The sequence below is a fragment of the Myxine glutinosa genome, chromosome 9 (genome assembly GCF_964187855.1).
Source record: "Myxine glutinosa chromosome 9, kmMyxGlut1.1, whole genome shotgun sequence".
NCBI lineage: Eukaryota > Metazoa > Chordata > Myxini > Myxiniformes > Myxinidae > Myxine > Myxine glutinosa.
In genome coordinates, this window is record NC_136269.1 from 133,633,409 (window position 1) to 133,658,298 (window position 24,890).

Here is a 24,890-nt window from a genome sequence, read left to right on the forward strand (position 1 = left end):
CTGGGTCGAGATTCTAACCCAGGATAGACAGCTCAGAGCGCGAGTGCGCGCATCTCTCGGCCATCCCGACAGCCCTCATTTTTGGTGATTACAGAGCGGTATGTCATACTTGCACATCCTGAAAGCCAGGGGTACCATTTGTTTTTTAGGTGGGGATGGAGGGGGGATTAAAGAGGGTCAGGGGGGTCCAGTTGGGAAAGTACATTGGGAAAAGGTGTCAGAATGAATGAATTAGGACTCTTGTGAGGAGCAACATTTCGATAATAAAAGTAATGAAATGTTAATGATCAATTCATTCATTTCCTGCAAGACGCTCATGAGAGATCCAATCGACAATAGATCAAGGTAGGTACAGATTGGGAAGACCCAAAGTGGTTGAGGATTGACTGATTGATGGTAATGAAGACAGCTGTAGTAAAGAATGTTCATCAAGATCATTTTTGAAGATATCACAATTACAAAATTAAAAGAAAAGTTATTGGTACTCACACTGGATGGCACGGAGTCGAGGCACTAGGGCCGGACTCTCCGGAGGACTCAAGTGGTGGTTTGGGCTTGGAGTGACCTGGACAGTAATCTTGTGCTGGAAGCCTGAAATGGAGGCAATACCAATTAAATTGTGGTTTGGTGGGAGGACAAGTCCAGCATGGATGGATGACCACTGAAGTTTCGCAGGAGACGTGAGAAACAAACTGAAACCTAATTCCCCCAGAGGATCAAGCCGTTCAAGCGGCGGTGCTCACCAGATGGCATGCTGATGTTGTGCCCGTCCTTGCCGACCTTCCGACGTGGTAGAATGCACTTAACTTTCCGTTTCGGCACACGGGGTTTCTCCTTGTTCGCCTGGACAATCAGGACGTTGAGTTCCCTCTCAAAGACGTCATTTTCACGCTCGGTGAGCTCCTGCTCTCGCTGGTGCAAAACTTTCTCCTGCAGTGTCTGTACCAGTGCTGCGTGCATGAGCTCCTCCTCGCGTGAACGCAGTTCCTACACCACACACACACACAGACCGGAATCCTTCAGAAATCAATCCCCGCACACATCATGTGCTTCGTTATCATCAAGATCGTAAAGGTTTTAACGTCCATAAGTAGAAGGAAGTCCACGACTTCTGGATTGGCTCTGAGGGATTGTGTGAGATGTTGTATTTCAGATTGTGCAACAAAATAAGAGTAAAATAAAATATAGTAATAAAACTAGAAAGTGTCTGAAAATCCAAAGCTCGTCCGCATCCGTTTGTATTCAGAAGTCTTTTTCTACCATAAGCTAAACATGACAAAAACAGTTAAAAACAAAATGAAAGTTGACGATGTTATACACCACTGACCTTCGAGTTTTTGGTCTGAAAAAAAAACAACAATTGGCTCCTGGCTTTAGATTGGTGATCCAAGTCAGTGACCCAATATGCAAATTCTTAAAATTTCAGGTCAATCGGATGAAAACTGCCGATTTCACGCAATATTGACCTTGGACCTTTTGATCTAAAAACAACAAAACAATCAGCTTCTAGCTTTAGATTGGTGATCCAAGTCAGTGACCCAATATGCAAATTCTTAAAATTTCAGGTCAATCGGACGAAAACTGCCGATTTCACGCAATATTGACCTTGGACCTTTTGATCTAAAAAAAACAAAACAATCAGCTTCTAGCTTTAGATTGGTGATCCAAGTCAGTGACCCAATATGCAAATTCTTAAAATTTCAGGTCAATCGGACGAAAACTGCCAATTTCACGCAATATTGACCTTGGACCTTTTGATCTAAAAACAACAAAACAATCAGCTTCTAGCTTTAGATTGGTGATCCAAGTCAGTGACCCAATATGCAAATTCTTAAAATTTCAGGTCAATCGGATGAAAATTGACGATTTTATGTGAAGCTGACCTTTGACCTTTTGACCAAATTATTAATTTGCCTTCTCCATGTTATCATAATAAAGCTCTGGTGAAAATCTGATGACAAAACTCAAATGGTCAAAAAAAAAAGAAGTCATGGGACGGATGGACACACACACACAATTGGAGCAACAGGAATGATAAAGAAGAACCTCACTGAGATTTTAAAAAACATCCCGGGAATATCAGCACAAATGAACTACAACTGGAGGCAATCCGGGGTTCGGTGACGATCCTGAACAGGGTCCTTGGAACAAAACTCTGAAAAGGTTGAACAGCTTCCTCGATGAACCGTGATCGCCTCACCGAAGCGGAGCTGGACACTTTGGGTCATAGGAGGACAATGTTCCACCTCCTGAAACCCGCAAATGGAGATAACAACCAACGACACACACACACACACACACACACACACACACACACACACACACACACACACACACACACACACACACACACACACACACAATCCTGTTCCACAGGGGACAGTCTAATAATCGTGACTTCTCTGCCACTTACAAACTTTTTCCACTCGAAGAAACCACTTCGTTAATTTCTTTTTCTTTGCTTCAGTTAATACATTTACGTTTGCGTAAATACATACAGTACCGGTTTAAGGATTTACATGAGTATCAACGGACGAGCATCTGGGTGATGCTTTTTGATCAGGTATAGAAACTTACATTTGTGTAACATGCGCAGTTTAAATGCATCGTCGGGTCTAAACTCGTTCAAGTCGCAACCTGGGAGGTCACACAGTGCCGATGGATATTCAAGCGTTGGTTGTTCATAAATACAAAAGTATTGTAACAAACTCAACACCAGCGAAAAAAAAGAAGAGGTAGATTTGATGTGATGGAAAGGTTTCACAAGCGACGGCAAACATTAAGATTTTTCCTTTTTCTTTATAGGAGCGAGACTCATCGAAGGGCAAGGTGGAACTGACGGTGGGACAAACATCAAATGAATGAACGGAGAGACTAAGAGAATAAGAGGATAAGAGAAAGGAGAGGAAACACTGAAACTATTAAGTAAAATGGTTGGGGATACCACGAGATGGTGGTGCACTGCTTGCTTGAGGTGCTGGGAGAGGAAGGGTGAGACAAAACAGACTCTGGAAGCTGGTTCCAGAGATGGGAGAAGTGAGGAATAAAAGAGTGGAAGTGTGCAGTCAGTCTGAATTGTGGAAGTTTAACCAGGATAGGGTGGATGGAAGTACGCATACATCCTGGAATAGACAGAGGGGGTCAGACGACAATTTTGACAACAATTTTGACAGCTTGCCAACAAGAAGAATGATTTGGACTCTTACTGACATTTTCATATCACAGGTGTCCAGTGCACTAGTAAATATCTGGATGCACAGGTCAGACAAGGAAAAGTATATTGAAAGCACAGAAAACAGACCCCATGTGCTCGTGCTCGATACCAGGTTTAAAAAAAACAAACAAAAAAACAAAAACAAATAAAGTTATACAGACTTGGCATTTAATATGGATTATATTTTTTGCGGGGGTGAACTTACTTTTCAAGATGTCTTAGAACCAAAAGTTCATTGGAATTATGTTGAAATTATTCCAGATTTTGTTAATGTGACGTTTAAAAGAAACAAAAACCACATTTGACATTTTGAAACAAATAAATTGATCCTTGAAAGTGATGTAAACTGATATCGAACTCAATTCATGGACAGTATTGTGTTAAACTTCTGTGCGTTTTCCAGAAGTATCTCTTTATTTTGCACATTAGCCAATTTTTTTTTTTTTTTAAACAAAAGCTAAATTATGACTGGGATTACAGACAGTAAAATTACAGTTCAGTACTTCGTGTAACCCCCACGAGCATTCAGGAGAGCACGTACACGTTGAGGCATGCTGTTCACGAGATTTGCCAAGGTTTGGACAGGAATCGCTTGCCATGCAGTGACAATAGCCTGCTGCAATTCACGCACAGAGGTCAGCTGCTGGTCCAAGTGGTCGATTTGACGCGTTAATTCTGCCCACAAGTTCTCTATCGGATTCATATCCGGGGACATGGCAGGCCACTCCATATGCTCTACACCACGGTCAGCAAGAAAGTGTTGGATCATGCGAGCACGATGAGGCCGTGCATTGTCATCTTGGAAGACAAAGTTTCCTCGATAGGCTGAACGAGCAAATGGAAGCAATGTTTCTTCCAGAATGGCCCTGTACTTGAACTGGTTCAGGTTTCCATTCAGAACAACCAGGTCAGTTTTTCCCCCTGCATGAAAAGCAGCCCAAACGGTCACCCCACCACCTCCAGCTTGGACTCTTGGCACTATACAATCTTTGTTGTAGGCTTCATGCACTTGTCTGCGCACTCGGACGCGGCCATCTTGACGATAGACCAGAAATCTAGACTCGTCACTGAAGATCACATGATTCCAGTGCCCTGGCTGCCATTGACGGTGCTCTCTGGCCCACTGCAATCGGCGCTGGCAGTGCTCTCTGGTCAGGCGTGGCTTTCTCAGGGGACGCCTGGCACGATAGCCTGCTTGATCCAGTCGTTGGTTGACTCGCCTTCTGGATACAGGCACATTTGTCAGTTGCTGCCACTCAGCCCTAAGCCGATTAGCTGACTTGGTACGGCCATTGCGGACTAACCGGTGCAGCTGGCGATCATCCCTCCTTGCGGTTCTGCGGGGACGTCCTGGCCTCGGTATTGGAGTAGGGACACCCCTCTGAGCATTTCGTTTCAGGATCTTTGACACCTGACCTTGAGTGATGCCATACTGCCGAGCAATAGCACGCTGTTTCATGCCGTAATTTCGTAAAGCCACCACTCCATGACAAACAGCATTGTCGAGCTGACGGACCATCTCCAGAGGAAGCGGCAATAACTTTTAGAGACGTGCAGCAGTTGTTTTCAACTAATACAGAACGCAACAACCCTTGTATACCCGACTGTGAAGCCAATCGTCAAATGCACCTGTCCGTACATTTTGCCACGCCACCTGGGATATAATCCTGTTGTTGACTTCTTGCTGCGACAGACAATCAGTGACATGGTTCTTTTAACAAATAAATCACCAAAGTGTAAAAGAAACTCACCACATTGATATACTGAGTTAAGAAAGTAAACCCGAGTAAAGAAAAAAAAAATATTCCATATTAAATGCCAAGTCTGTATATAAACCAACTAAACTGGTTTATTGAAACGGTTTTTTAAAAAGAGTTTTTTTGGGGTTCTTTTGTATACTCAGTCGAAGATCGTGTAAGAGCCAACACATAGAGTACATAATAAAGGGAGCGGGAGACCACAGAGGGAGAGAGAGCAAAGCACAACAACAGTAGGGAACATCGACATCGGGATATCTGTGGGAGGGAGAGGGCTGGGGCGGGGTACACGGTGTAAAACAAGATGGACACTACAGGGGATTTCAGGAAAGAAAACGGAATTTGAAAAAGGTGAATTTGGCGTGGATTAACGAGGGTAGAAATATCAAGGTATTAGAAGGAGGAAGAAAAGAGATGGTGGTGAACAGCTGTTTTGAAGACCTGGATGGAGGGGACGGATTGAAGAGAGTGAGGGAGATTGTTTCAGAGGCGGGAAAAAGAGGAATGAAAGAGTGAAGGTGAGCAGAGAGTCTTGATTTTGGCAGTTTTCCCAGAAGAGGTTTGCTGGCAGCTCTTGTGGAATATCAGATCATCAATCACACTGCATTCAACATTTAACCCACAGCATCTAACCCCTGACTATCTCCTCTCCTTCTCCCTCCTTTGTGCTTTGAATATTTCCCTATTGATTCTTCTTTTTTGCAATTGTTTTTATGTTTTGCTATGCATTATGTTTTGCACTCTGTCAAAGCGTCTTTGGGCTTCCTGAAAAGCGCTATATAAAATAAATGCATTATTATTATTATTATTATCAAGCAAGAGATGAAGCTTTACACAAAAAGGTGCAAAAACAGATCCTTGCAACTACAGACCAATCAGCCTGCTCCCAATCATCAGCAAGGTCATGGATTCCATCATTGCTTCAGATATCAAATCCTACCTCTTCTCCAATAGCTTGATCTCTGATCATCAATTTGGATTCAGACCAGGTCACTCTACTCTTGACATGCTGCTTCTGCTGTCTCAACAATGGATGGGGGTCCTCAACTCCAAACAGGAAATCGGTCCCGCCTCCCTCGACATATCTCGTACCTTCGATACGGTCTGGCACCCCGCCCTGCTCACCAAAATCACCTCTGATGGTATCCATGGTAACCTCCACATATGGCTCACTGACTTCCTCTCCTGTCATGGTCCATGTGTGCCTCTCAATGGAATTCTCTCATCTCCTCTTCCTGTCCAGGCTGGAGTTCCCCAAGGCAGTGTTCTGGGCCCTGTGCTTTTCCTAATCTTCATTAATGATCTCTCCGACTCTCTGGAAAATCCTCTCCATCTTTTTGCTGATGACTCCACTCTCTGTCGCTCCATCAACCCTCAGATTGGCAGGCAGCTTCCTCTTCACTCTCTGCAGACCTGGACAAAATCACAAACTGGTCAAACAAGTGGAAAATGTCTTTCAATCCTGACAAATCTCACACTCTCACTATGTCTCTCTGAAGAGACCGTCTGGAAAACCCTCCCATCTACTTTCAAAACAATCCTCTCGAAGATGTTCTGTCACTTGAGCTTTTGGGTCTCACTTTCTGCCATGATCTTTCCTGGGAAAACCACATTTCTAAGCTGGCCTCCAAAGCCATTCGCCGAATGGGCATTGTCCGTCATATGAAGTCCTTCCTTGGCACAACTGAGCTTCTCACCAAACACAAAGCTTTCATCTGCAGCTTGATGGAGTACTGCTCTCCCCTCTGGGCTGGTTCACCTGCCCCACACCAAGCTCGGCTTCACGCTGTAGAAACCAAGGCTTTTAGAATCATTGGTATCTCAGGCGATGAAGCTGATTCTGAGGGCCTTTCGCTCGCTCACCACAGGCAGGTTGGCAGTCCTTATATCTTCTACCGACTCCTCTCCGGCCTTGCACACCGTGCTCTGTCTGTGCTCCGTCATCCAAATATTCCTGCAAAACGCACAAGCAACCATTTTCTGCTGAAACTGCCAAAATCAAGATTCTCTGCTCACCTTCACAAGATGGGGGCTCTTTCATTCCTCTTACCCCACCCCTCTGCCCACCCCTCCACACCCCTCCCCCCCCCCCCCCACTTCTAGAACAAACTCCCTCACTCTCTTCAATCTTCTTTCCTGGAAGTTCTAGCAGTGTCCATGTGTTTTATACCTAGAAACACCCACCTTCCCATGCCTCCTCCCCCCAAGCCCTCTCCCTCACACAGATCTCCTGATGTCCCTGTTCTGTGCTGTTATACTTGTGTGCTTCCCTCCCTCCCCCCATCTTATCTCCCGCTCCCTTTATTGTATGTTTTGTGTGTCCGTTTGTCCTTTTTTTGTGATTGATGTTAGCTCTTTCACGAGCCTCGATCTTGTATACAAAAAAAAAACCCCAAAAAAAAAACCACTCCTCCCTCCCTACAGGTCTTCAAAGCTCACCACTATCTCATATCTTCCCCCATCCAAAACCTTGATCTTTTCTACGCCCATTTATTCACCCAAACCCACCTCCTTCAAATTCCCTGTTTTCTTTCCTGAAATCCGCTGGTGTCCATCTTCTTTATCCCGTGTACCCCAGCCCTCTCTCTTCTACAGATCTCCTGATGTCGCTGTTCCATATTGTTGCTGTGCTTCACTCTCTCTCTCTCTCCCTATCTCTCTTCCCCTCTTGTCTCCCGCTCCCTTTAAAATATATTCTCTGTGTTGGCTCTTAATTCGAGCCTCAACTAAGTTTTCAAAAAAAAAGAAGAAAAAAAGATGTTTAATTCAAGAATTTCTCATAGTAATGGTCAATATTTAAAAACATTCTTCCGTAAAAGATCATTCTGTAGAAATTGGACTAAAATCAATGAATGGGGAAAAACAGATGCAAGAGGAAGAAACACATAACGATGCAAGGAAGACTATCGCACGCACCTTCTCCTTCAGACGTAGCTCGTCGAACATCTGTTGAATCTCCACTTTCCAGTCATCTTGCATTGACTGGAAAGATTCCTGAGGAATGTGGAATGTTCCTGAAAGCTGCAATTTCTCAAGGTCTTCCAAGATGGTGGCAAACGATGGCCGTGTATGGGGGTCAGGCTTCCAGCAGTCTGCAATTTGAGGGACAAAGTAATGAATCATTCGTAAAGAGCACATGCGGTATATGAATAAAGGACAAGGTCACTTCACTTCCTCCATCTCCATGTATCAGTAAATTCGAGTTTAGTTGCCAGTTTCAGAAAGGGATAGTGAGAAAGATTGGCAATTTTGATTACTGTGGTTAAGAAGGCTCATGGAAGTGTGGAGGAATTTAAGGACCTGAGAAAATATGAATTTGAGGAGTTTATAAGATAATTTTTAAAATAGGCGAAATACAGTACAAATGTAGATTTTTAGGCGCAATACTGTATAAACGTACCTTGGTGAAACCCATCTATGAAAATGATCATCACGGGGCCAATGGCCTGACAAATATCAACATCGTTGATGATGATGAGAAAAGGAGGTGAAAGGGGTATGGGAGGGTAAGGAGTGCAATGGCAATAGATGTAAGGTGAAAAGGGGGAAGGCATCAAATACAAGGATAAATACAATCAAGGAAGTAGGTGAAGGATGAAAAACCACTACTTTGCTAACACAAGAGGTTCAACCAATATTTTCCCTCTGAAAGTGCCCCCACCACCCCCTCTCCCCTCGAGCACAACGCAAAAGCGGCACCAGCATTCTCACACACCATCTCACACACCAGCGGCACCATCACACATTCTCACATGACAGGTGAGCTTCTTGAATATAGTTGAAAGAAGTCATGTTCTTGGCTTTGAAAATATTTTTCGGAGGAAAAAAACTTTTGTCTCAACCTTATACAGGGCCGAGGCCACACCAATGGATTTTCCTCCAATGTGCAACTGGACCGTCGTGGGATAATCATAGGGAATCCTGAAAAAGCCAATGGCACACCAAATGACGCCAATCAACCGACAGTCCTAACTTGCACGGTGAAAACGAAGAAGGCAGGCAATGATTGGTTCCTTCTGCCACGTGTCAAAATTCAAGAAGGTGATCAGTACGCTAACAAGAAAATAACAAGATGTGGTGGAAATCTTACTGTTGGAAATGTCTCACAATTTTGGTGGTTTGCTGCTCAGGAGATGACGGTGGAGTAACAAGGGGAAGCTGTGGATCTGGCCGTGGCCCTAAGTTCTGTGGCATGAACACAAAGGGACTTTCGATAATTTATGCTGGAAATTTGAGGTGCAAGAAATACCATAAGTTTCACGTAGGCCGTAGAGCCTTATTTTTAGAAATGTGATTAAAATAACTTTTGGACGTGATATTGTACAAAGCAGGTTTATTTAACTGCCATGGCTGAATTAGCTCATCCTCACGTTCTTCGATCCAGTTCTCCATTTTGGTTCGGGTAGAAAGCACGAGGCAGTATTGCTTCCTCTGATTGGTTCAGCTGGAGCACATTCGTGCAGTCATGCTGTAGGGGATCCACATTGACTATGAATATTAACTATGACCAACGAGCTACATTGATCGACCGGCAGAGCCCAATGGGACGCAATTTTACACGACTGGACATCCACCACAACGAATTTTCTTCAAGGCTGTCCACAGTTGTGTTGCATTGGAGGAAATAGGTTGGTGTGGCCAAGCCCTAAATTGTCAAGTGATTAACTTCAAGTGAATACAAGATAGAGTGGAGGGGAATTCCAAAAGTTTGGGACAAAAAAAAACAAGGAAAGACTGCTGGTGGCTTAAGTTGAGATCCCTGAACGGAAGCAAATCAATAGTAAAGCATCTTCAAATATATTGTCGTGTTTATTACAAATTCAAATGTATTGCCGATTAACAACGACGCTGGACGGCTGGACCGAACTGCTTTACTTCCTGGCCTGCGTTTGAATTATGGCAGCCTTGCACACGCACGTGAGTGTGAGGAGCACCACGAGAACCTTAGCTCCTGTAAAACCAATAGGTTTATTTGTCAAAACAAATATCAAATAACAATGGAAGATAAATTCAATCAGTAACTATACAAAAGAACTACGAAACCTAAAGCACTGAACACCAAATTCGACCACAGACGAGGAGAACGAGAAGCGGGTCGACTGAGCTCTGCTGTGGTAACGGAGGAGGAAGTGAGTAGTCTTGAAAAAGCAAGAGGATGGAGAGGCAGGACAACGATGCAGGCAAGGGGTGGGGGTGACTAAACAGGCACAGAGCAAAGGCAGGAATACTGGGCGAGCAGACAGGCAGGACTATGAAGCGCTCCTTTCATCATGAGGCAAACCTTTTTTCTGGCACGATGCCAATTCTCCTCGAAACTCTCTATTTCCACTCTCATCAGAGTCCACCACCCACTAGCTCTTCCCCTTGCTCTGCAGACACTCTCAACCCTCGGGAGGCGGTCATACCTCCGCCGCCATCAGGAGACGATCATCACTTTGCTCCCTTTCTCTTAAGCCACATCCAGTCCCCCCACCTGGGGTATCACAAGAAGCTTTACACACGTTTAACTTTAAACCCTAGCTATTTAATACAACGCACCACCTCCATATGGTGCACATTCAAACAGACAATTCTTAAGCTACATGCCTCTGCTTATTACATCAAGATTGGCTAACTACTCATACAAGGACCATACTACTCTATACATTTCTAACTTGCATTAAGTTAATCTCTACTTACACCCCCGTACAAACTTAACAATATTTATAAATGCTGACCAGTCATGAGCCTGGTGAAGGGCTTCGGGCAGGTGGTCGGGATGGGAAGAGTGAGCTTGTTCACAGCGACGCCGTATGCTACGGCCAGTCCATCGATTCCACGGTAGGGTACCTCTCCCGTCAGCAACTCCCACACCAACACCCCGTAACTGTCAGGAATAAGGGTGAGAATTTGGAAGGATGAGCTTTCCTGTCCAAAAATCAAAATTCCTCATCTCACAATAACCACAAACCTTGCATGATTTAACGCCAGCAAAGAACAATTCATTGTTATAGAAATGATCATCTCAGCAGACAATGCAATACGCATCTCGTCTTTATATTGTGCCTCATGCTCTATCGTCGACACTGAGCACTGTTTCTACTGAAGCAGTCTCTTTGGTGAGGGCACCAATCCTAGACATGTTGTATTTCTGTTTGCTGGACGGCGCACTTTGTGATGCAATGCCCTACCTGCAAAGGACCAATCCGACAGTTTATAGTCGGGTCGTGAATCGGATTCAGACCAGACAGGTCCAAGGGAAGTTTTTTTTTTTTTGCAATTTGTCACATTCGTCAACTCCTGTCTATTGCCCTCCCTCAACACCCAATTAAAATCCACCACCCGTTTACCTCTGACATCATCTGTCCATTTGCCAGAGGATGATATGGTACCCTTTGCTCAAAGTAAGCTTCATCACTAAAACAAACAGCTTGCTTTGTCATGTATGAGCATCCACCTTTGTTTCATCTTGAGAAATGTTACAGGGCGTCGGTACTGCCGAAGTAGTTTCATGGAAAGGGTTATGCTGGGTGGTTTGCCAATACCTTCACAACAGTAGTTATGGTAAGAATTTGGAATTTGACCATGGTGCTGGCGATAGCTCGCCTGCCCTTCGGCCTTCGCGAAGGACACCGTGTGATCTTTAAAGGGCACCAACCAATGTCGGCAAACAGGACGCCCAGTTTTGCTGACACGCGCACTATAAACCACCCTCACTGCAAGACACCAGGATGACAGTTTATAGCTGGGCGGAGATACAAACCCAGGCTAGACGGCTTGTGTACCGTGAAGCCTCGGCCATCCAAAGTATTTCCTTGATGTTCTGCCTGATCTCACCTCCACACATCACTGCCTTTAGAAAAGGTCGACGTTTTGATGACCTCCGGAGCCATCCAAGCATATGTTCCTGCTGCACTCATTTTTGTCGTCTTATGCCATTCTCGAGCAAGGCCAAAGTCTGTGATCTTCAACGTCTTATTCGCAATATCATCCTTGGATATCTTCTCGAGAAGCAGAACTGCAGGAGACAAATGCAAAAAAAATTTGATTACAGTGATCGAAAGCTCATGGAGGAGCTTGTGCATACAGTAAGTACATCAGAGGCAGGGAAACGCATCAGAGGCAGGGAAACTTTTAATCATTTTATTTATTTATTTAAGTGGAAAGTACAGGAGAAACATATAGGTAGTACCCATCATAGTCATTCAAAACGACCTCCTGGATGGTGACAAATTACTTTTAAAAAAACAAACAAAAAAACAATTATCGTATCCGGATCCGTACTCGATCTTCACCAAAATCGAATTGATTAATCCTCATCTCATACCCAGCATGTCCACTAACTTTTGTCCTAATCTATCCACAACAGTTTGTGAGATTGTGCTATATATCATTTTGGCCATATCTCTCAATGGTAAAGAATCACTTTTTAAAATCTCAGATCCAGATCCGGATTCAAACCTTCACCAAAATCCAATCATTTCGTCCTTGTCAAACATCCAACCTCTCCACCAATTTTTGTCTGAATCTGTCCACAAATCCATGTCCGCTATTACAAGCACCACTGGGGGCGTGGAAACACAATTACATAAATAGATGAACAGGATTATAACTAATTGACATATGTGGGAAAATTACATGCCCAGACCAGGAATCGAACCCAGGTCCTCTGGTGAACCATACCAGTGCTCTTCCATCTGAGCTATTGGAGGAAGGCCCTCTTGTTGGTGCTCCTATGGTTGGCAGTGAGCGCCCCGGAAGCACTGACGGAAAGAGAGTGGCAATTGTATGTGGGAAAATTGCATGCTTGATCAGGGTCACCCAGATAGCTCAGATGGCAGAGCACTGGTACGGATCACCAGAGGACCTGGGTTCGATTCCTGGTCTGGGCATGTAATTTTCCCACATATGTCAATTAATTAAATATAAATAAATACAAGTAAACTAGAATGGCACTCAGTAGCGAGCATACCTCCACCAGGTGAACAGTTTACGTTTTGTATCCTAGAGTAAACCAGAAAATCACAACACAGAATCACATTTAATCAAAATCATCCGTCCACAAGTATTTGAGATATCCTGCTTTGTGTCGTTTTTGGCCCTTTCTCCCAGTGGTGCAGAATCACTGAAAAAAATCATACTAGCCAGATCCGGATCTGGATCTTCACCGAAATCGAATTGATTCTTCCTTGTCACACACACAACCTGTCCAACAAGTTTCGTCCAAATCCGTCCATAACTTTTTGAGATATCCTGCTATATGTTGGTTTGAGCCCGATCACTCAATGTGAAGAATCACTTAAAAAATTAAATAATTCTCACATCCGAATCCATATTCAGATCTTCACCAAAATCGAATCACTTCGTCCTTGTCAAACACACAACGTCTCTACCAAGTTTCGTCCACATCTGTCCATAACTTTTGGAGATATCCTGCTATATGTAGTTTTTGGCCCAATCTCCCAATGGTGAAGAATCACTTAAAAATTCTAGTATCCGGATCCAAATCCTGATCTTCACCAAAATCTAATCATTTCGTCCTTGTCACATACGTTACATCTCTGCCAAATTGCGTCCAAATCAGTCCACAACTTTTTGAGATATCTTGTTCACAAACAGACAGACAGGGGTGAAAACATAACCTCCATCGACCTTTGGTGGTGGAAGTAAGAAATACACAAGCCCACCTCACTTTTTTTTCTCCTGATTGGTAAATCCAATTTGACACCACTCATGTACTGGGCTATGTAAATGAGGAAATTGCTCCAGGTATCACCCATGTGATGTGGAAGCAAGCAGTATATATAGTGTCGGCCAAAAATCAAACAAATAAACAAGACGACGTCATGCCTAGCACGATACTTGCAAAATCCGCCCCCCGCCCCCAAAAGTTTTCCATTGATACAGCAAATTGTCCATTTCATTAAGATTAAAATTTACGTTCTTGATCAAAGCTCGGGTCAACAGGATGAAAAGTGACGATTTTTCAGATTAAAAATGATGATTTTAGAAGTTTGACCTTGAGTTGACCTTTGACCTTTTGACCTCATAAATAGGTGGTTTCCCAATTCAGTGAGGCAATACACAAATGCTGTTCTATTTTCAAGTCAATTGGATAAAAATTGGTGGGTTTTCAGATGAAAATTGATGATTTTGGAGGTTTGACCTAGAGTTGACCTTTGACCTTTTGACCTCAAACATAGTTGGTTTTCCTATTTAGTGACACAATGTGCAAATGTTGTTCAATTTCCAAGTCAATTGGATGAAAATTGATGGTTTTTCAGATGAAAAGTGATTTTGGAAGTTTGACCTTGAGTTGACCTTTGACCGATTGACCTCAAAAATAGTATGTTTCCCAATTTAGTGATTCGATATGGAAATGTTATTCAATTTTCAAGTCAATCGTATTTAAAATGGCGATTTTAGAAATTTGACCTACAGATGACCTTTGACCTCAAAATCAATAGGTTTCTCAATTGGGACGACATAGACAACTTAGTGAAGTTTCGTGACGATCGGTTTAGAATTGTGACCTGTAGGCCGGTGACAAACAAACAAACAGACAGACAGAACCACAAACGCAACCGACCAATATACTTGACAAATCTTCGATTTTGCACGTAAGAAATTATATCTGCCTTTTTTATCATATTTTTATCACAGTACGACTGTGTATTTTGATATTTAGGGTCCAAGTGCATGTTTGTTGTCGGACCATACATTTTGGTTTTCCAGACCAGGATACAGCTGGGATAGCAAATCCGCAGTGCAGCGGGAGACAGGGTTTTGCAATAATGTTCCTATGCAGGGCCATAACGTTTTATCATTTGAGTTTTTGTAATCAGATTTTCAACAAATCTTTATTATGAGAATATGGAGAAGACTAATTGTACACCGCTCCTTTCCTATGCCATCTCCAGGCATTGCAAATCGTCATTGCCGGGCACCAAAGGGGGCTCGGCAGTGACGCACGCTGAAAGAGAGTACTCAGTTTTCACTCTGGTTTCTTGTTTTCTTGGTTGTTTGTCCGGGCGATATCTCAGCCATCCTTTGAGCTAGGAAGCTGAAATTTCGGCACAATAGTGAGCAAGTCCTTTGTCAAAAACGCTATTTTTTGTTTTTTGATTAATCAATTAATTGAGGAGTTATTTAATTATTAGCGATTAATTAAGTACTTATTTAATTAATCAAATTTCCTTTCTCTTCTGACCATTAACTCAGGCACCTTTTGAGTTAGGAAGCTGATATTTGGACATGCCAATGACCAGGTGATTTGGCTGCAAAGGATATTTTTGATTTATTAATTAATCAATTAATCGATTAATTATTTAATTATTCGATTAATGACAAAAAATTTTTTTAAAATAAAGTTACAGATTCTGATGAAATAGTGGTAGTTTATGTGTTCTCTGACCAAATTGATTAATAATTTAATTTTTTTATGATTATTTATTTATTTTCATTATTAATCATTTATTTATTTTCTTTCTCATTTGGCCAATATCTCAGGCACCTTTTGAGCTGGGAAGCTAATATTTGAACATGAGTGACCAAGTGATGTGGCTATCAAGGATATTTTTGATTTATTGATTAATCATTTCATCTATTAATTATTTATTGATTAATCGATTAATTATTTATTGAGTAATCAATTAATTATTTAATATTTTATAAATGACTTATTTAATTAAATTTCTAAAAGATACATCTTCGGATGAAGCACTAGTGGTTTAGTTATGCGATTAGCCAATTGATGATGAAAATATTTTGTGATAATCTTTTATTGATTTTAATTATACAATTAATCAATCAATTAGTGTACACCTCTCCCTCCCAATGCAGCCTCAATGAGCTGCACTGCGGTATTGCCGGGCGCCGGAGGCGCCCCGGCAATGCCGCGCTGCAGCATATTTAATTATTTGGCATGGGGCGGTGTACTTTGAATGTATCTGTACTTGTTATTAATTGCGTCAAACTGTCAAAGAGCAAAGCACAGCAAGTAGAAATAGGCCTCATTAGCCCATCCACTGTGCAGCTGAAGATGGCTTGGTTTTGTAATCACTTCGGTGTTTCTTTACCATTTTAGATTTTGTCATCAGATTTTCAACGAATCGTTATTATCAGAATATGGAGAAAATTAATTCGTAATTTGATTTATTTTTATTACTACCTGGTGTTTTCAAGTTGAGCTGGAGTATGGTCGGTCTTTATACCTCGTATTTTTGAGATGCTTTCTCGTTTCATAGGTTTTGAGTGACTGTATTTTGGACTTAGGCCTGAAGTTTCTGTGCTTAACTTTGTTACAATGGGTTCCCCCACCCTTCTCCCCCCCCCCTCCCTCCACTCTTTATAAATAAAGGCATTTCTCAGCAGAGAAACAGCAGGTTTATATTGTAGGGCCCAGGCTTGCTGGCCTTCGGGACAGGCTCCACACATGAGCGCTGTTTTGACAAGCTTTTCATGGCTTTTTATGACCATGAATTTTGGGAGTTTTGGGCTAATGTACATCACATGTTTTGGTTCGTAACATTGTTTTGATTTTTATCTTTAATGAAAAGGGAAAAAATATCCAAGACTGAAGCTTCAATATGCTAGCTTGAATAACCCTCCCTAAGGGTTGTTGCTATTGTTAACTCTTGGGAGGTCTTTCTCTGCAAACGCTTGGCTGGTTCTACAGTTACAATCTTCCGGTCCCTCTCCTAATAGAGCCATTAATTATATCTGCTCTCACTGCACCAATAATGTATTTCTGTCTGCTTTAGAAACCTTAGTGGAAAGCTATCGAACACAGCATCCGTAAGTGTCCTCTCAAACTCGTTAACTGGAAACTAATTTACTCTGCACTACCTATTACATCACTCAAGTGCGCGCATGCATTTCCATCCAGTGTAGTGAAACGTGGACACAAAGGGAAGATTTAAAAAAACCAAAATCAGTCAACACCAGCTGATTCCGGTCAACACTGGCTGATTCCGGTCGACGCCGGCTGAGTCCGGTCGACGCCGGCTGAGTCCGGTCGACGCCGCCTGAGTCCGGTCGACGCCGGCTCACTCCGGTCGACGCGCCGGCTCACTCCGGTCGACGCCGGCTCACTCCGGTCGACGCCGGCTCACTCCGGTCGACGCCGGCTCACTCCGGTCGACGCCAGCTCACTCCGGTCGACGCCGGCTCACTCCGGTCGACGCCGGCTCACTCCGGTCGACGCCGGCTCATTCCCGTTAACACCAGGATACAACATGCATTTTAAGGCCATATTCCCTGCTAGAACGGGGGTTAGCCTTGCGGTCCCCATGACAATCTTCTCCATTTTGCCCTATTTTCTGCATCTCTCCTTGTTAACCCCCTTGCCCGCATTTCTTCTTCCACCATCTTTAGCCAAGTCTTTCTCGGTCTTCCCCGTCCTCTACTTCCTTATACATTCATTTCCATCACTCTTCTCAACCAGTCACTTTCATCCTTCCTCAACACATGACCAAACCATCTCAACCTGTGCCTCTTCACAGCATCAATCACAGGCTCTATTCCCATCAGCTTTCGCAATTCTACATGTCTTCCTCTCTCTCAACGATACTCCGCACATCCACCGAACCATTCGCATTTCCACCCTTTCCAGCCTTCATTGCTGCTCTACATTCATGACCCATGTCTCGCTCCCATAAATCATAACACTTCTCACACATGCAGCATACACCTTTCCCTTCAGCTTCAACGACACTCCCCTCCTCATCAGCACGCTACTCAGTTCCCGAAACTTCTTCCAAGCACATCTCACTCCAGCAACCGTTGCCGAGTGTGATCCACCTTCTCCATTCAGCATGTCTCCGAGGTAGCAAAATGTTTTCACACCTTCCAGCTTCACGCCGTCTCCGAGATCCAACTCAACATTTCCTCCATCTGCAGCTCCCTCTGTGCACACCTTACATTTGAATGTAGATGCCACACTGGTTAATGACCCTCTCAGACCATTACATTTTTGATGAACCCACTCAGCGCACATTGTACATTGAATGGAGTTCACTCCGACACCCTTCCTGCACACAGCACATGGCCACTTCCCAGTTCTTTCCACCTCACCACAAGCTTTACCACTTGCCATCACCTTTGTCTTTCCTATATTCACCTTCAGACCTTTTGTCTCCATACATTCCTTCCACTTGTTCATCTTTTCCTTCAGTCCATCCATACTTTCCACAATCAACACCAGATCATCTGCATACAACAACTCCCACGGTAAACCCTCCTTTACGTTCTGAGCCAGCACCTCCATCACAGCTACAAATAGTAGTGGACTTAGTACCGACCCCTGATGCACTCCGACCTTCACCTCAAACTCACCACTGTTCCCGTCCTTCATCCTTACAGCTGTGCGCGCTCTTTTGTACATTGCCATCACAACTCTGATCAACCATTCCTCCACTTCTAACTTCCTCAGTGCCCATGTCAATACTTCGCGTGGAACCCTATCGAATGCTTTCTCCAGATCAACAAACCCAAGAAACAACTTCTTCCTCTTCTCCATGTACTTCTCCTGCAACTGCCTCAAAATAAAGAGCGCGTCTGTCGTTCCTCTTCCTGGCATAAATCCAAACTGCATTTCGTCGATCTTCACTTTCTTCCTTATCCTCCTCTCCAACACCCTTTCCAATACCCTCATTCCATGCTCCAATAAATTTATCGCTCGGTATGAGCCACACTCCAGAGGGTCACCTTTCCCCTTGTATAGAGGGACGAGGGTACTCAGTTCCCAATCCACTGGAATGCGACCTTCTTTCACCGCCAGATTACAGATCTCTGCCATTCTCTTCACACCCCTACTTCCTGCTGCCTTCAACATATCTCCCACAACTCCCGTCGGCCCTCCCGCTTTTCTACTCTTCGTTGTTTTTATCGCTTCCTCAACTTCCTTCTCAGTTATCTTCTCTGCCGTTCCTAAAACTGGGTTACTCTCTATGTTGCCATCCCATTCATTCTCTGCATTCAACAGCATTTCCATATATCTTTTCCATCTTCCTTTAATTCCATCTGGGTCCACAACGATTTGTCCCACTTCATCCTTCAAGCAACTCACCCCCATCACATCACATCTCTCTTTCGCTATCTGCTTTGCAATCCTGAATACCGCTCTCTGACCCTCTTCCGAATCCAAGCGTTCTCCGAACATTTTCCTACATGCCTCCTGCACCTTTGCTACCTCTTTCTTTGCAGCCTTCTTGGCTGCCTCATAACTTTCATGCTCTGCTTTTTCTGCTCCCGTACCCTTCGCCTTCTGCCACTCCTTGAACTTCTTCCTCTTCTCCTCAATCCTCTTTCCAACTTCATCATCCCAGGATGCATCATCCCATCATCCCAGTACCAGGATGCAGTCCTCAAAATGTCTGACCACACCACCCTTCAGCTGTAATCAACTTGCGATATCCTTTATTGTTAACTCGTTCAACGCCGGAAAGGTACAATTATGGAGTACCTCGATAATTGTAAGCAAAAGTGTGTTTGACAGGATGGTGCAAAGGTGTATCTGTCTCATGTGGGTTAGATGTCTCACCCACCTGCAAACTGTTAGATGATTAGATGTTAGGTTAGATGCTGAACCCACTCATCTGCTAACATTGTCTGCTGGATGTTAAAGATCCAACGGTATCGTTCGCAAAGAGTAGGCGAGTTACATCAGTGGAGTGGTGGCAGCTACACAAGCCACAGTCCACAGCAATAATGCGGAGCAATATCAAGCAAAATACAAGGGAAGTTCACATTGCAGATGGGACAGCTGGCTTGATGTCCCACCAACCCCTCACTCCCTCCCCTTCATCAACTCCTCACCCTAACAAATGGAATAATAAATAAATAAATAAATATTTGTAATTCCAAGTGACCCGAGGCCTGCACTGCTGGAGTGCATAAACAAACCGAACTGTTCCGAGTTTCCAAGGCAATAGAAAACATTTTTCAATCACAGTACCCTCATTCACCCACGGGCGAAACACCAATTTCAATGTGTGGGGAAAACCCTTAATATCACTTTCCCTGCTCGACTGCACTTGGTGAAAGCAACGTTTACTCCATTTTAGTACAGCTGGCAAAGGTCTGATTAAAATATTATACAAAGTATTACGATGAATGAAGAACAGGAATTGTACGAGGAAAGAGTCGTTTTAATAATATATATTTTTAAAGGGAACAAGTTTGAAAGAGGGCGAAAACCAAGGACTAAATCTTATGTACCAGCCTTGGTGTGTAGAGCGTGATCTGCTCTGAATCTGGGAGGTCGGTGGTTCGAACCCCGGCAGAGTCATAACAAACACTTTAAAAATGGTCTGTGCGGCTTACTTGCTTGATGTTCAACATTTAAGGATAGAGCACGGACAAACAACCATAGGTTGGTAATAATAGCGCAGGCTTTGATGGGCCGAATGGAATTTCTCCTTGCAAGAGAACTCACATTATCTTCTCCTCTTCCCTTAAGAAGTGAGGTCCAACGGGACCAAGCTTCTGCCTTAAGTTGACCACGATACTCCTCCGCTACCCTCTGTCCTCAGCCAACTCTCTCCATCCTCCAACCACCTCCACCTTACAGATATCCCTCCTCACACAATCCTCCCATCTCAACCGCGGTCTACCTCTCTGCCTCCTACCTTGTTCCCTCAACCTATCCGTTCTCTTTGCCATTCTATCTTCCCCCATCCACACCAAATGTCCAGGCCATCTCAGGCGGCATTTCACCAATCTCCCCGTCAAGTTCATCTGCACACCAATCTCCTCTCTCTCAGTTCATCCATTCTCCTTCTATCCACCGTCTTCACTCCCACAATCCTCCTGACCAAGCTGTTCTCACAAACCTGCAGCCCCTGTTGTTGTCTCTCTGTCAGGGCCACCGTCTCCAGACCGTAAAGGTAGGCAGGCTTCACACGAGACATCAGAACCTTTCCTTCAAATCCCCATGAAATCTTTCCGTCTGCCATTACACCATCCACCCTCCTCCACACATTCACACCCACCTGAATCCTCCTCCGCACCTCAGCCTCTGACTTACCATCCCAATCAATATTCCCCCCAGATACTCAAACCTATTATAATACATTACATTATTATTATCATCTCTTTATTCTCTGGGATATTTTCCAAATACCACTGCGACCGATTACAGGTGGAATGGAATACTATGAAGAAGGAAATAATGTGAGGATGGAAGAGTTGAATTTGAATAATTTGAATGACATACATTTTTCAAAAAACCGTTCACATCATTTGTTTGTTTGTTTTCCACGAGGAAGTATGTAAGTCTCACATATGTGATGTCTTGGAATAGACTTGGAATAACAGAAATATCATTCTTGGAATAGACTAGTGATGGTGGAGAAGGCAACGATGGATCATCCCTTTGACATTCACCAATGTATGGAATTTGGGGAGGGGACTAGCACACAACGGCCTACTCTTTTCAGACATAACACTGTATCATTAATGTCAACTTAAATACAGACATGACAGCCAGCTTTACATCCTGGATACACAAAAGACAGGCGGGCCCTGAAATGCAGCGCTCCCTGCTGGAATTGCATGGAGGTGGCAATTTATGGTTAAGTTTGATCCAGCCTGGAATCCATCCCAGAATAGACAGCTAAATGGCGAGCATACTACCAACCGAGCTATTGCTATGACAAAATGCTACATTTATACCTGTCAGCCATTTTGTTTTTTTCTCTCAACAAGGGAGGCTCAGGAAAGATCCAAGTTGAACTGCTAGTCGGGAAAGTGGGGTAACAAGTGGGTACAATCAGTAAGGGAATGAATGAATAGGAAAAGAGGAGAGAGAGGAGGGGAGGAAGCAAACTTGTAAGCAAGATGTTTGAGTTAGGAAGGATTCATGGGGGGGGGAAATAAAAGATAATGGATCAGGATGGGGGGTTGCGTAAGGTGGCGGTGCACTACCTGCTTGAAGCTCTGGAGGGAGCGTGCGAAAGAAGTGCCTCCGGAAGGCGGTTCTGTAGACGGGAGAAGCATGGAAACAAAGGAGTTGAGGTGAGCAGCAAGCCTGGATTTTGGAAGTTTAACCAGGAGGGGGTTATTTGGGCATCCTGGCGTTGCCAGGGAGGGCCGGAAGACAGTGTGCAGAGGGAGAAATCATCCTAAATCCTAATGAGCTCAAAAAATAATAATAATGCACTTGTGTATCTAGTTTGTCATGAGAAGTTCAGCACTGGGTTCAAAGAATGAAACCATGGGCTCAATGATTTCTGCATTTGCCTTCATCTTTCATCTTGTAGAGAGAATTAAAAAAAAAAATCCATCCAGAGGAAATAAAAAAATCAACGACAAACGTATAACAGCATTACTGGAGTCACGTTTCAGCCGGATCAAGCAGGAATGCGAGATGTCTGTCTCGAGGAGACAATGAACCATTGAATTGAACTATTGACGTCTTGGAGATCAAGTTACATGCTGTCACAATGACATTCAAACTCGGGACTATGATGCCTCACCTTGCAAAAAGAATCGGGAAAAACCCCATCAAAGATGTCGCCTACATTCCAGCACAATAGGTGTCACCCTCTTTCAGGAGAGCATATATATAGTAAATATGAAATCCATCCTCTTAGATGTGGTGTCCCCAACGCCTTCATATCTGCTCACCAGACATGTGGGTGACACGTCTGACAACGAAGGCCTTTTTTTTTTTGTATACTGAATCGAGGCTCGTGAAAGAGCTAACATTTATTTCACAAACAAATCAACCAGACAAACAAAAAATACAAAAAGAGAGAGCGGAAGACAAGATGGGGAGAGGAGGGGAAGGACACAAACACAACACCTGAGAGCAGGGAGAAGCGCGGGAGGGAGAGGGCCTGGGGGCGGGAGGGATGGGAAGGGGGGGGGGGGGAGAGGTATAAAACACAAGGAGACCAAGGACTTCCAGGACAGAAGTTGGTATTTCAAAAAAGTGTAGGATTTGGGGTGAAATTAGCGAGGGTAGAAAAGATCAAGGTTTTGGATGGGGGAAGATAAGAGATGGTGGTGAACAGCTGTTTTAAAGACCTGGAGGGTGGAGTGGGATTGAAGAGAGTGAGGGAGTTTGTTCCAGAGGCAGGAGAAAAGAGGAATGAAGGAGTGAAGGTGAGCAGAAAGTCTTGATTTTGACAGTTTAACCATAAGAGGGTTGCAGGCAGATTTTGTGCGACCTGTAGGAATATTTGGAGGACAGAGCCCAGAGAGAGCTGGGGGGGGGGGGGGGGCAAGGCCAGAGAGGAGTCGGTCGAAGACGGAAAGACCACCAACCTGCCTGCGGTGAGTGAGTGAAAGGCCCTTGGAGTTAGCTTCATCGCGGGACATTCCAATGATTCTGAACGCTTTGGTTTCAACAGCGTGAAGACGAGCTAGGTGTGAGGCAGGAGCACCAGCCCAGAGGGGAGAGCAGTATTCCATTGAGCTGTGGATGAGAGCCTTGTATGTGGTGAGGAGCTCAGGTGTGCCAAGGAAGGACTTCGCACGACGGAAGATGCCCAGTCGGCGACTGGCTTTGGAGGCCAGATTTGAAATGTGGTTTTCCCAGGAAAGGTCATGGCAGATAGTCAGACCCAAAAGCTTGAGTGACAGAACTTCTTGGAGAGGATTATTCAGAAAGTGGATGGGAGGGTTGTCCAGTCGGTCTTTTCGGAGAGACAACGTAAGTGTGAGATTTGTCAGGATTGAAAGACATGTTCCACTTGTTTGCCCAGTCTGTGATTTTGTCCAGGTCTGCAGAGTGAGGAGGCTGCAGACTGCCGATCTGAGGGATGAGGAATGGAGCGACAGAGAGTAGAGTCGTCAGCAAAGAGATAGAGAGGATTTTCAAGAGAGTCATTGATGGATGACCGGTGACCGCAGCATTCATTTCTTCCGGAGTGGTCGTCCGGAGCTCACACCTCGCTCGGCTTCACGCTGTTGAAACCAAAGCTTTCAGAATCATTGGAATCTCCCGCGATGAAGCTATCTCCGAGAGCCTTTCACTCACTCACCGCAGGCAGGTTGGTGGTCTTTCTGTCTTCTACCGACTCCTCTCCGGCCTAGCTCCCCCAGCTCTCTCTGTGCTTTGTCCCCCAAATATTCCTACAGGTCGCACAAGATCTGCCAGCAACCCTCTGATGGTTAAACTGCCGAAATCAAGACTCTCTGCTCACCTTCACTCCTTCATTCCTCTTTTCTCCCGCCTCTGGAACAAACACTCCCTTCAATCCCACTCCTCCCTCCAGGTCTTTAAAACAGCTGTTCACCACCATCTCTTATCTTCCCCCATTCAAAACCTTGATCTTTTCCACCCCCGCTAATTCACCCCAGATCCACTTTGTTTGAAATTCCAACTTCTTTCCTGGAAGTCCTTGCAGTGTCCATATGTTTTATACCTCTCCCACCCCCCCTTCACATGCCCTCTCCCTCCCACAGATCTCTCGATGTCCCTGCTCTCAAATGTTGTGTTTTGTTTCCTTCCCCACTCTCTCCCCAACTTGTCTACCGCTCCCCATGTTATATGTTTTATGTGTTGGTTTGACTTTCTGTGTGATTAATGTTAGCTCTTTCACGAGCCTCGATCTTGTATACAAAAAAAACAACAAAAAAAAACATCAAGGGAATGGATGAACTGGAAAAGAGAAGAGGGCTGAAACGCTGAAACTAACAAGTAAGGTTAATGGGGGTAATACAGGTCATGGATCAGGATAGAGGATGATAAGAGATGGTGGTGCAAAGTCAGCTTGAAGCCCTGGAGTGACGAGCGAGACAGAACAGCTGGTTCCAGAGACGGGAGAGGCTATTTATCATCAATTAATTTGAGCAAGATTGATCATTTCAATAAAACCAATTCTCAAAGACTTCATTTTGAGTCTCAAGTACTTTTGATCGCACATCTTGATTAAATAAATAAATAAATAAACAAGACGTCGTGCAGAGCATGATACTTGCAAAATACACCC

At 44.1% G+C, this 24,890-nt stretch overlaps 1 protein-coding gene across 3 annotated transcripts in view; it reads right to left on the reverse strand.

The window, feature by feature from the left end:
- Positions 1-24,890, reverse strand: part of LOC137434898 (mitogen-activated protein kinase kinase kinase 9) — a 138,833-nt gene that overhangs the window by 21,850 nt on the left and 92,093 nt on the right. For all 3 annotated transcript variants that reach the window (XM_068128109.2, XM_068128107.2, XM_068128108.2), the window contains exons 2-6: positions 11,788-11,968; positions 10,689-10,837; positions 7,888-8,063; positions 744-987; positions 490-591 (exon numbers count right to left, since the gene is read on the reverse strand). In XM_068128109.2, coding sequence (XP_067984210.2) covers positions 490-591; positions 744-987; positions 7,888-8,063; positions 10,689-10,837; positions 11,788-11,968 — 852 coding nt within the window. The remainder of the gene's footprint in view (positions 1-489; positions 592-743; positions 988-7,887; positions 8,064-10,688; positions 10,838-11,787; positions 11,969-24,890) is intronic.